At 40.1% G+C, this 13,192-nt stretch overlaps 1 protein-coding gene across 6 annotated transcripts in view; it reads right to left on the bottom strand.

Moving 5' to 3' along the window:
- Nucleotides 1-797: 797 nt before the first annotated feature.
- GPHN (gephyrin) overlaps nucleotides 798-13,192 on the bottom strand; it is a 907,672-nt gene continuing 895,277 nt past the window's right edge. For 3 of the 6 annotated variants that reach the window (XM_030213888.1, XM_030213889.1, XM_030213891.1), the window contains 3 exons: nucleotides 11,696-11,799; nucleotides 4,849-4,945; nucleotides 798-1,774 (listed from right to left, as the gene is read on the bottom strand). In XM_030213888.1, the coding sequence (XP_030069748.1) occupies nucleotides 1,641-1,774; nucleotides 4,849-4,945; nucleotides 11,696-11,799 (335 nt within the window). In that variant the 3' untranslated portion in view covers nucleotides 798-1,640. The remainder of the gene's footprint in view (nucleotides 1,775-4,848; nucleotides 4,946-11,695; nucleotides 11,800-13,192) is intronic. The other 3 variants (XM_030213890.1, XM_030213893.1, XM_030213892.1) reach the window with 1 other exon arrangement.

Here is a 13,192-nt window from a genome sequence, read left to right as displayed (position 1 = left end):
GAGGCATTCTCAAAAGCCCTAGAAAGTGTTGGAGAAAACTTCCTGCATGAGCTCTGTCAGATGATGTCACCCATATGTGAGGATTCTGCTATCCTGCTTGTCCTTAGAGAAAGCTCATAATGACTTAAAACATTAAAACCCTTTTTAGTATATTGCATGGGTTTAGTGAAAATAACTCCTAAAGAACTGAGTACCAAAAGAGGCCTCCACACATTTCCCATAAATGTTGTTTCCTCTAATGTAGGCACAAACAAGAAACGTAAACTGTACAGTGGGGCAAGACAGATATGTATTTCAGAGTTTGAGTACTAGCTGCTTTCCAACAGTAGAACATTAGAAATATTGAACCCATTCACCTGCTGCCAAAAGGACTAACATTATCTGTCAATAACTCCTACCTGTGGAGTATCCAAAGTGGTGCCATCCAAAACACACTATGCAGTCTCCAAATTAAAAATAAAAAAAAGAAGCATTTACTTTTCTGTTACAAAGTCTCCCATATAAACAATAGATGTCATGTTAACACAGTGGTGCCTAAGAACCAGGTCTCAGCTTCTGTAGTCCACTCTTGTGTACACTTTTGTAACCATGCCCAACATTTCAACCAGCAACTCAAGCTGGTTTGAGACTGCAGTAACTTTTCTGACAATGTTGCATTTCTTTTTCCTGCAAAAGCCTTCTCCGATGAAGTCATGATGCCAACAGGGTTCATGCCGTGCAAATGTCTTCTTTTCCAAGTGAGGATATTCCATGTTGAATTCAAAGATGACTAAAGAATGAAGCGGGTGCCAGATCAGTGTTTTTTAAAATAATGATCAAGTAATTTTTTTTTATTCAGTTTTCTTTCAATATCATTACAGAAAATGTTATGGTACAGAGTTGTTCAATATTTCTTTTTCTTTGCTTTATTAATTGTCACATGAATGCTGGTACACTAGTATCTGTACAAGATCAGTCTTTGATTATTTTTTCTGTACATTTTTTAAATGTATTGGTTAAAAAGGCTGTCAGCACTTAAGGAAGCAATTTTTGCTGTTTATTCAACTAAAAGGTATCCAGTTGCTTGCCCAGTAGTACTGAGCTGGGCGGCTGCTGGGATTTGGGTCCCCTGAACTTGGCAGTGGGTGTAGCCTTGCCCGCTTAGTTCCTCTGCAGCCACTCTGCTTTTGGCACTGTGCACTTAAACACGAGATACAAGATAAAGAATAAGCAAAGCTCTTTGTGAAGCAATCATGAAGCATACTAATATGGGAAATAGCAGTGTTTCTAAGCTAGTATAAAGTAAGCAGACAGCCTTGTTAAGAGCGTAAGTATTGGTAGTTTAAAGATGAGAAAAACACAAGTTCTGCAGGCACCTACTGCTGTCTACTAAAAGCTACTGCTATCTGACCTAGCATTGAACACACAAAGCAATCGCAATGAAGAAAAAAGTTGCTTTGATATAATCAGAATAGATTCTTGTATAAGATTGTTTTTAAAAGGTATGTCTTCTTTAAATTCATTTTTGAAATTAGTTCAAGATGTTGACTATATTGATCAACTTTATCCAAATCATAAAAACTAGCTGTGCCGTTTGCATATTACAGGATACAGTCAATGATATGTGGACATGCATCAATGCTTCTTTCCTGCTGGTGACATCATAGCCTTCCAATCACCATGACGTCTACCACCTCGCCTTTATGAAGTTCCACATACTGCTCTGTCTTTGGAGGTAGCATCAACAGTCCATTGGCACTACGCATACTCATCAGACGACTGCTCACCTGATTCCCTATGGAGATCAACAAAAGAGAAGTCCATTAACATGCTTTCAGAATAAGGCTGCTATCACAGAACAGGTGAAGCTTTGAGCTGAAAAGATACACAGGAAACTCATCTTGGATTTTCTAATTTTCTTTGCATTCAAGTTGATATTTTGGTTGTAAATCATGCTACAGAGATTGAAAAAGTAATTAAATTACATTATTTCAGACCTTCTTAAAATCGGTGTTAATTAATTGGTCTGGTGTTCCTGGGAGTCAGAAATTTTATGGACACTTCGTTCAGATAGTATGGGATGCCACTAATGATATTCTTGCCAATATGAACCAGTGGAATACAGTACAGTGGGCCTAATATAATCTTGAGAGTTATGTTCAGTTGGTCTTTATATTGCACAACACCATTTCTGACATTATTGAAAACTAGTAAAAAAGGCCCGTTTCTGACCGCAATGAAACGGGCGCTAGCAAGGTTTTCGTCGGAGTGTGTATGTTTGAGAGAGTGTGTGTGTGTGAGAGAGAGTGAATGTGTGAGTGTGTGTTTGTGAGAGAGAGAGTGGGTGCGAGTGTGTGTGTGAGAATGAGAGTATGTGGAACGGCATTTCCCCCCTCCCTCCCTCCCAATACCAGGGTATTTCCCCCCTGGCCCCCCCGGGTCTGGGTGACAGTTACAGGTTCCCCCTTCCTCCCTTCCTGCCTTTTTCGCTCCCTTCCTATTCCAGTGAAGACATTTGTTGTGCGAGGTTTTTTTTTTGTCTATGTGAGTCAGAGAGTGTGAATTTTGAACGTAGTGCACCCCCTGGTCCCAGCCATCGTTCGGTCACAGTCATACCTGAGCTGGGTGTGCAGCGAACCGTTCGCGTGCGTGACCATTTGCGTGGTGTTTTGGGCCGCCCCCGGCTTCTCAGAGGGAGTGGAACTCGGGAGGAGGATGAGGAGTGTGGGTGGAGCGCGAGCTCGGTGTGCAGGGAACGGGGCGCCACCATTTGCGTGGTGTTTTGGGCAGCCCCCGGCTTCTCAGAGGGTGCGGAACTGGGGAGGAGGAGGAGGAGTGTGGGCGGAGCACCTAAGGAGGGAAGCGTGACGGTGTTGAACACGGTAAGAGGCCAGTGCCATTGTTCCGCCCTCAACGTCATGACGTTGTGACGCGAGGGCGGAGCAGACACTGATGGCCAAAGCAGATATCTCCAGCGCCTCAAGTTTCTGGCTTGAGGATTCAATGGAACGTTGTAGGTGCCTTTTATATATATAGATATGGACCAGTTCCATAATGGAGAGAGCTTTCAAACAAAGTACAAATATGTAAAGTCTATGGGTAATTATTATCCTATTTTCTGTGCAGAAATGCCTTTGAAAATTTCTCTGACTGTGGATGTCAAATGAGAAAGACCTCAAGGTGATCATTTCTAGTGATCTCAATGCAGCAAAATAGTGCAAGTGACCAAAGCCGGAGAGAGGATATGGTGCATAGAGAGAGGCATAATGAGCAGCAAAAACATGAGATGGTACTGACTCCTTACAAGTGACTGGGGAGATTTCACATGAAACTACTGTGTCCATTTCTAGAGGTGATACCTCTAAAAGGATATAGACAGAGCATGCCCCAGAATTTATTCATGTTCTCAGTATCTGCTTATATTTCCTTTAATACAACAAGGCGAGGTACAAAGTCTTATAAGATCAGCTATAATGATCCAAATATATATACTCTACAGGACAGGAGAAATAGAAGATAAGATGAAGACATTCAAATACCTCAAAGTTATAAACAATGTATAACAAGCAGTATTCAGTGGACAGAAACTTGTAAAACATGAGGTCATAATATGAGGCCAAAGATGACAGACACAGAAGTAACCTTAAAAAATATTTCATCACGATGGTGCATGTATGCACTGATTATTTTTTCAATGGAGGTGGTGGAGACAAAAATCATAACAAAATTAAAAAAGGTAAGGGACCGGCAGGCAAGATACAGAAAGAGAAATTTTATAACTGGGCGTGTGCAATTATGTGCGTTTTGTGCATATATGTGGCACCGTAACTGACACTAAACTCTATTCTGTAAGGTAAATGCTATAATGCATAACTGCAAGCTGGGCATACATGTGTGGGGAGAATGGACATGGGTGTCTCCTACCATATGCATCTTACAGAATACCATAAACTGCACGTGTGGCATGGCGCACCAACTTACGACAGCCATAAACCTGGCATAAGTGGGCGCACCTAAATGTAGGCAACTTGATGTCAATTTATGCTAATATTCTTTAATGGAATCTCAGTGCCAAGATGCCATTATAGGATTGGCACTCAGCGTGTGCACTGAGGTGCCTAATTTGAGGCACCAAGTTACTGAATTGCTCCCTTAGTTATAAAGGAGTGAAAGGGATGCAGATTAACTGAGCTTGTAAGACAACATATCAGGAATTAGCCTGGGCAGACTAGGTGGGCCTTCTGTGACTTATCTGCCATGATGCCTTTTATTTCTGTCTAACAAGCTTTACATAGAGAGTTCAACTGCTATTAACTGGCTTCTGAGAGAAAATGATTTAATGTCAGCTTTCCATTAGCATGCTTGAGTTTCAGCTAATGAGGTCAAAAGAATAATGATAAAGTTTAATTCATATTAAGGTATCAAGGGGGAAATTTTTTAAATTGTCCACATGGGGAAAAAGATTTTACCTGCAGGTTTGGCACCAATTTTCACGGCAACAAGGTTTTTTTTTGCTTTGAAACTTGTCATGATTTCAATGTACACAAAATCACTTGCACTTCCTTCTGCTAATAGAATTTTTCTGGGAAAGTACCTATTTAGAACTGAAAATGCAATTGATGCTTGCAGTTTTCTTTCCTTGACCTAAACACACCTCTAGGAATGCCTCTTTGCAATCTCTCTACAAGTTTCTGTGCTGTGGAAGAACATGCATAATTTTAGCCTCATTGTTCAGTTTGCAGAGAACTGATTAACACAGATAAAACATTTTAATTTAAATGTGTAAATCATTTTGGTAATTGTCCTCCAAAGGCTAAGAGTTTATATGAAGCAAAGATAAGCCTAACTTGCTGCTGTTCTCCAACCAACCTGTACTCTGTGCCCAAGGCAGTGGTTCTTGGTGATGCCAAGTCAGAATGCAGCGATGGTATTCTGGGCGTGGATCCAGTTTTACATCACATGATAACTGCATGAGGAGAGGAAAGGACAGAGAAGGGTGATTTGCACGTTATTTAATTGGAAATATAATTCCACATACTGCTTTTGTGTCTTAGTTTATTTGTAAAATTAACATTTTCCATCACAAGAGGGTAAATGTTTTGCTACTGTGTGACAATGGTGGGTTCTAGTAGTTGGAGTCTCTGCCCTGTCACTGACTCCAAGTAATACTATGCCTCATATTTGGATTTGATACACCACCTTTCTGTGGTACAATCAAAGTGATTTACATATATTATATGCAGCTACTTTCTCTGTCCCCAGTGGGTTCACAATCTAAGTGTTTGTATCTAGGGCAACAGAGGGTTAAGTGATTTGCCCAGGGTCATAAGGAGCTGCAGTGGGAACTGAACTCAGTTCCTTAGGTTCTCAACCCACTGCACTAATCACTAGGCTACCATTTGCAAATTGGTTAATATTGTAATATGTCCATTGCCACCTCTGTCTTCATCTTGAGAAAAATGTGTAGCAGGACCATTCAGAGATGGCTGAATTGCTATTCCTGGTATACTGGACCTGAGATCTGTATAATAGCATTAATGTTAATAGCATCATTATAATCCTGTGACCCTCAACAACGGCAGACAGGACACACATGGCATTATTGTAGTGTATCAAAAAATACAAACTCAGGAATCTAATAAAAACTACTTCCTCAGAATTTAAAATCAAATATAAGAAAGTTCTACAATATATTTATAATATTATTACAAATTTTAATACAAATTTATTAGTTTCAACAAATCATACCAATGTTAATAAAACACAGCAATAATTTCTCCCGCATATAACATAATATTAAAAACTCAAATCGTAAAGCGTTTGTCCATGGTGAATATACTTGATGATCTAAATACAATCAACATACTATAAATGTCCAAACCATTCGTTCATTAGCTTTCCATAATAGTATAGACATATTGTGGCATATTCTTGCAACTCCAATCTTACAAAGATCATCCAGCACAACACAAATTTGTGTTTCGCTCTATGGGCGTCATCAGGAGCTGTCAGCCAAATAAAGAGCAATTCACATCTTTAACGAAACATAGCTGAACATCCCAATCAGTCTATTCTTCTATTGATTCAAAAAGCACACCTACGCATGCGTATATCAATATATCTATACTATTATGGAAAGCTAATGGACTGAGGAATTTTTGAGGGAAGTTCCATGTGTGAAGACTGATTTGTTCAACAGACTGAACGAATGGTTTGGACATTTATAGTACGTTGATTGTATTTAGATCATCAAATATATTCACCATGGACAAACTCTTTAGGGTTTGAGAGTTTTTAATATTATGTTATATGTAGGGGAAATGATTGCTGTGTTTTATTAACATTGGTATGATTTGTTAAAACTAATATTAAAATTTGTAATGATATTATATATATATTGTAGAAACTTTATTTATATTTGATTTGATTATTGTAGTGTAGAAAACTTCGTGGTTGAAAAGGAACTGTACTGTGTGGTGGTTACACCCTCTGGAATTTCACTTATAAAGGTAAATATAAGCCCCAAGTCCAGAAAGTCTATGTTCTGTTAGGTTTCTCTGCATGAACATCAGAAATCCCTGTTCAGATGCAGTGTTTGTATATTTTACAGAATGCAGTAGAGCAGTATCAGTCTTCCATATTAACTGAGACATCCTGAATAACAGTTGTAGCACTTAAGGTCTTTAACTGATTGTAAATTCTCCAACCATCAATATTTTTCTATTGTTTGTTTTGCAATTTTGCCAGCCTGAACACTAAGAGACAATAAAATCCTACAGTTAAGAAGCTGTCCCGAAGGCTCCATTAGTTCAGTTAAATGGCATCAGTAAAGTGAATGAGAGATGCCACCTCATGAAGCTTAACCTTGATTGGATGATCCAGTTCTGGTGTGCTCTTTTGCATTGATGGGCTTGTTATTTCCCATTTCACTAGTAAATGCAGGACAACAAGTCCTTAGGTAGGATAAAACCAGGACTAGTCTAGCAGGGTTGATGAGGTCAGGTGGCAGTGAGTCCTACCTAGCTTAACTCAGAGGGAAACAGTAGAAGAAGAAAATAAAAAGATCCAGTTGCTTTGCTCATTTTATCTCCTTAATGCAGGGTGGTAAAATCTAATTGAGCTCCTGCTTTACCCATGTCTTCCCACCATCAATAATCCCATGTGTGAAATCTTCCAAAACAGACTTGATGGGTCAATTTGGTCTTTATCAGCCATCAGTCACTGTAGAGAACTGCTTGAATCAGGATTTCCATATATTGTTATACAGATATATCCCAGGCAATCCATATAAATTGTTTCTAGACAGCCCAAGTTTGCATTTCTGACCAAAGGAAGATTGAAGGTGACAGGCAAAACTTATAATGAGGATTTTCCTTCACTACCCACCCTACTTAAATAAAATCCCATGAAAATAGCATTGTGAGTCTTAGCACCATGAAACATATCACTTATCATTACATACACCTTAAAATAATTAAAATTTTACATGCAATGATATATATTTCTAACTTTCAAATGTCAATCAGATAGCTCAGTTGATGATACTCTGTTTACCTATGTGTTAGATTTTCATCCTTTTCATAGTGTTCACCATCTCCCTTCTGTTTTTATGTCTTTTCCTTTTTCTGTTTTTCTTTTCATTTTTTTCTATATCTCTCTTCTTTTTCTCCATTTCTCTGACATCTTTCTTATCTCACTTCTCTCCATAATTACTTCTTCAATTCTCCCTTTCTACTCCTTTTGTTTCTACTCCTCTTTTCTTACACTGCTCCACCGCCTTCATGTTGTTTCCACATCCATTTTTCTACTTCCACTGCACTACCAATTCCCCACTCTCTATCTTCCAACACCTATCTTCTCATCTCTCTTCTTCATCCATCTAGAATTCTACTCTCTTCTTCCTCCATCTGGATTTCTACTCATCTGTCTCTACCAAACCTTCTATCTCATTCTCCTCCCTCCCTGTCTTCCAACCATGTTTCTTCACCCCGTTTTTTCCTTCTCCTGTCTATATCCTCCTCCATCTGTCTCACCATCTACCTGCCCATCTCTCACATCCTCTCCATCTTCCAACCATTCCCTCCCCTTCATGTTTCAAAATTCTGCTTCTCTTCTCCTGCCACCTCTTCTCTCACTTGAGGCACAGAAAGAACAGGTAGAATGGTGTCTACAGACTTACTGACAATAAAGATAGATGAAAGAATAGGAACAGCAGCTCCAGGCCAGCACAAGCAACACTTAGTATATGCTTACATGCAACATTATCTCTGAAGTCCCTATTCCTTCTCTTCCTTTCCCTGGTATAGTAACATAAGTGAAAACCCATTTTACACAGAACATTGAGACTGAAATTGAGACATCCAAGTCAGGACATGCTTAATTCCAATGGTATGTGAGACCAGCACGGGGCAAACACTATAGCTGTCAGGGGTTGGGGACCCCCACCAGCCAAACTGGGGGCCCCAGAGCCAATTTGGGGGGCCCAGGCCCCTGTGGCCCCCTGTAGCTACACCACTGATTGTTATGCTGTTAACAAAATTGTAAGTTTTATGTTAAACTGTACCTGCTGTATACTGCCTTGGGTGAATCTCTTCATAAAGGTGGTTAATAAATCCCAATAAATAAAATAAATAAATAGCACCTCTCTTAAATGTTTCAGCCCCAGGCACATGCCTAATTTGCCTATGCCATAATCCTACCATGACAACATGCGACCATGAAAATACTTACTTAACTTACATAGCATGTATTTGCAAGGAGGGTTGTACACAGGGTGGAACATAGGTTGGACTCTCATTCATGGGACTTACATAATACTGTAAATTGCACAGTTAGCTGCTGCACTTAGGTGCTTGTATTCATGCCAGCTCTCTGATTGGTTTAAGTGATCATGCCTAAATGTTAGCTGTATTGACACCTGGTTAAGCTAGTATTCTAAAAAGGAACATATGAGCCTACAGTCCTTTATAGAATAGGCTCCTATAAGGTACCCTCTGGGGACCTAACTGTAGGTGCCCTGTTACAGAACTGCACTCATAAAGACCTGCAGGAGTGCAGGCATATTTGCTGGAATGCATAGTGGAAGCAACCATTTTACAAACATACACATGAAGAAAATGAGCAGCACAAACCCAGCACTTCCATGTGGAAACAGCCATCGCACTACTTCGATTAGGTTTTATGCTTACAGCGGCAGGTTACAGAATATATATATATATATATATATATATATATATATATATATATATATATATATATATATATATATATATATATATATAAACATATCTATCTTACTACCTGTACTTTCAATAACTACTGGGACATCACGTAGTATCTCAGACTGCATTCATGTATTAGAAGGATAGATAGGAGACCATTAAAAAAAACTGAATAAAGATAAAACAAAATTTTTTCTGCTTGTTCAATTCAATGATATCTGGAATGACAGTTTGCTTTATTTAGATAATCTAACCATAAAGCACAATAACTTGCATCTCAAATTGATAAGTGAATCTTAAATTCAAAACAATCAGTGGTGACTGAGCTGTATTTATGAATAATCCACGTGTCCCTGAAGCAATTTAACAAAATTCTGGCTATCGTCGGCTACGGCAGGGGCGTAGCTACGGGTGGGCCTGGATGGGCCCAGGCCCACCCAGTTTCGTCTCAGGCCCATCCTCACCTTCTCCCACCCCCACCGTAGCGCTGCCTCCTCTCCTGCACTTCGCGGTGTCTGTCTCCCACCCTCACGGCAGCGCTTTCAATTTGCTATCAGCGCTGCCTGCCTGACAGCTGACAGACGCGACACGACGTCCTCCTGCTCCGGGGCCTTCCCTCTGCCGCGTTGATTCAACTTCCTGTTTACGCAGGGTGGATTGCACGCAGCAGAGGGAAGGTCCCGGAGCAGGACGTCGTCACGACGCGTCTGTCAGCTGTCAGGCAGGCAGCGCCGATAGAGCGCTGCCGCGGCAGTGGGAGACGGAGACCATGAAGTGCAGGAAACGAGTCAGCGCCACGGTGGGAGAAGGTGAGTGGAGGCAGCGTCGATAACTTAAAGGTGCTGTGCGCTGCGTGTGAGTGTGTGTGTGTGTGGGGGGGGGGGGGGGGGGTTTGGAGTTGTAGTGCCCACCCATCCAACCCGCTGGCCCACCCAAAAATTGTCTTCTGGCTATGCCACTGGGCTACGGATGAGGTTGCAAAGAAGGGCTGTGGGGCAAAGCAGCAGGAACTTGCTAAGCTACGGGCATGAGCTCTTTTGTTAAGATATATATTTATTGTTTTGAATTTAAGATTATAAAAAGAAACAAGAATAACTTTTTGAATAAGAAGTTTAATAAATTTGATTTTTCACAGGAGATTTTTTGCCAATGGTTGTATCAAAGACAAGTTGTGACCAATATATAACAGGTCTGGCTTACTGAGACATCTTCCTCCTTGTGTTTTTTGAAAAGAAGTGTTTTCACTTATCAATTTGAAATGTGAGTTATTATGTTTTATGGTTAGATGATTTGAACTCCATCCCCTACACATATCTATATAGAGTACTTAGATAATCTCAAATTTAAATTTGAATCCTGATTAAAGATTCTGGGAGTAGTATTTGATTATTCTTTGAACCCAGAGATACAGATTTCTATGTAATTTAAAAAAACCTTTCCTTATGTTCAGAAAATTACATTGAATTAGAAGTTTTTTGGAACCACAACTTTTTCAGTTAGTGTTACAAAGTCTGTTAATCTCTCAATTTGATTGCTGCAGTTTATTTTATGCAGGCTGTTCTAAACAACTTGTTAAAAAATGCAAACAATAGAAAATATGGCAACCAGAGTAGTTTTTCTGTACATAAATCAGATAGAATCACTTCTCTATTAAGGTCTTTGCATTTGTTTCAAGTTGAAGCATACATTAATTTTAAGATCTGTACAATGGTACATATAATTATTTCTGGTCTTCTGTTTTTGTCGATCCATCATATCTCAGAAATGTTATTGCATTCCAAATAAGGAGGTTTCCAGACCAATCTTAGACATTAGGATGCTTCATTTTCCTAATCCCAAAGGCAATCATTCAAAGAGAAATTTTATTAATATTAGTTTTTATAAAGCAGCTTTCCACTGGAACTCCTTACCTAGTCACATTAGGAGGATAGATTTATATTTTTGGTTTCGAAAGCACATGAAGTCATATCTTTTTAAGAGATATTGGACTTGGAATTGTGATACATGCTGTAGATTTTTCTTGAAATACTACCTATGATTTTCAATATCTTTTGTAGTTCCCGATTATAATCGGTTAAATTAATTGTGATCTGTACTGAAACTGGTGGTATTTGCGGAATACACGAATAATTTGTATTTGTTAATTTGAAACATTAATAAGGTGATTTTAAAAATATTTTGTAACTTATATAGGTTGATACATGTAATCCACTTTGATCATTTTTTTTTAAATAGAAGCGGGCCATGAGTTATGAATTAAATAGCACTTTAAACTCCTCTTTTGTCACATTCAACACCACAACACTATCATTTAGATTAACACTGGTTCAAGTTTCAGGAAATACTAGTGCAAAGAGCCAAGTCAATTTATTTGCACAGTCTTGAAATAGGGTATCTTCTGCATGAGGAGTTCTTTCCAGAAATTTCTTGAATGGTGAATGCAATCATACATTTATTATTAGATCCTATTTGTTTTGAAGATATGAAATCCTTACCCTGGCTTTGATGATGGTGGGCCGTGGGTCCAAGATTCCCTGCATCTTCCTCAGTGCAGGGACAACAAAAAGGTTGCAGGTTACAACAGCTGACACTGGATTACCTGTCAAACAAAATGGATTTTAAAAGGGGGGGGAACAGTAGGGAATGCTCTAGGCACCAGTTAGGCTGTAGGTCCAAACCACAAAGGACAGCATGTCTCAAGATAATAACAAAGACATCTTGATTGATAAACGAAGCAAAACAACACAGAAAAATGTCTTCCACAGACTGGCACGAAATGACACCAGTACCGCATATTTCCAGTTTCTGAGTGCAGAAATAGGTGTTGCAAACTGTGGTGGCATGAACTCGGGGTTCTGCTGATGCGATACTTATTTTAACTAACTTTTTAGCTTTAAGATTTTTAAATAAAAATGCCCATGTGGCTGTTCTGACTCAAAAGGGACAGTATGTACCTTAGCAAAGTAACTTGTATCCGTATTGTCGCAGCAGCCTATGTCCATTAGTCAGTGCAAAGGTATTTACAGTGGTACCTTTTTACACTTTGTAAGGTACTTTATCTCCCCCTGCCTCACTCCATGGACAGGTTGAATGTTATTTCAATATATCTTAACTATGTAATGAGATGCACCAATCTATCACTGAGCACTAAATGACGACTTCTCTGGTTTGCACTATCTTTGATCTGAGAACTTGGTAATGCTCTTGCTCAGTAAAGAAGAGTCATTTAGCTATGTTTCTCAGGTAAAGCAGGGCTGGGTGTGGCCAGTGGCGTTCCTAGGGGGGGGGCGGTGGGGGCGGTCCGCCCTGGGTGCACGCCGCCGGGGGGGGGGGGGGGGGGGTGCTGCGCGCGCCTGCCCTCCGTTGTTCCATGCTTCTTCTGTGCCCCGGAACAGGTTACTTCCTGTTCCGGGGCAGAGAAGAAGCATGGAACAACGGAGGACAGGCGTGCGCGGCACCCCCCCCCCCCCGGCGGCGTGCACCCGGGGGGCGGGGCGAATTGGCGATCTGCCCCAGGTGCCAGCCCCCCTAGGAACGCCACTGGGTGTGGCTGTAGTGAACAAGGCAAAAAAGCAGAAGGGGTGGTATGTGCATATGTGTGAGTGAAAGTCCTTTGGAGCCTGCAGTAGCAGAGAATGAATTTCTTGGTTGCTACTTGGAATGTTACAATAATCCAGAGGTTCTCAACCCAGTTTTAAGAACACACCTAGCCTTCAGGTTTTCAGGATACCCACAATGAATGCCATATGATAAATTTGTATGTACCACCTCCATTGTATGCACATTCATCTCATGCATGTTCATTGTGGGTATCCTGAAAGCCAGACTGGATAGGTGTTTCCCAAGGATTGGGTAAGAACCTTGACCATAAATCTTATCTAGATCTCTTACTGGCTCTAAAACTCAACACAGCCAGGAAAGTTAAACAGAAAACGTTTATTAATATATCCTTATCTGCTTAATCATTGGACCAGGTGAGGCTCTAGCCCAGG

This window comes from Microcaecilia unicolor, chromosome 9, assembly GCF_901765095.1.
Source record: "Microcaecilia unicolor chromosome 9, aMicUni1.1, whole genome shotgun sequence".
Classification (NCBI taxonomy): domain Eukaryota; kingdom Metazoa; phylum Chordata; class Amphibia; order Gymnophiona; family Siphonopidae; genus Microcaecilia; species Microcaecilia unicolor.
Note: the sequence above shows the minus strand (reverse complement) of the source record. Positions and strands in the feature narration are given on the sequence as shown.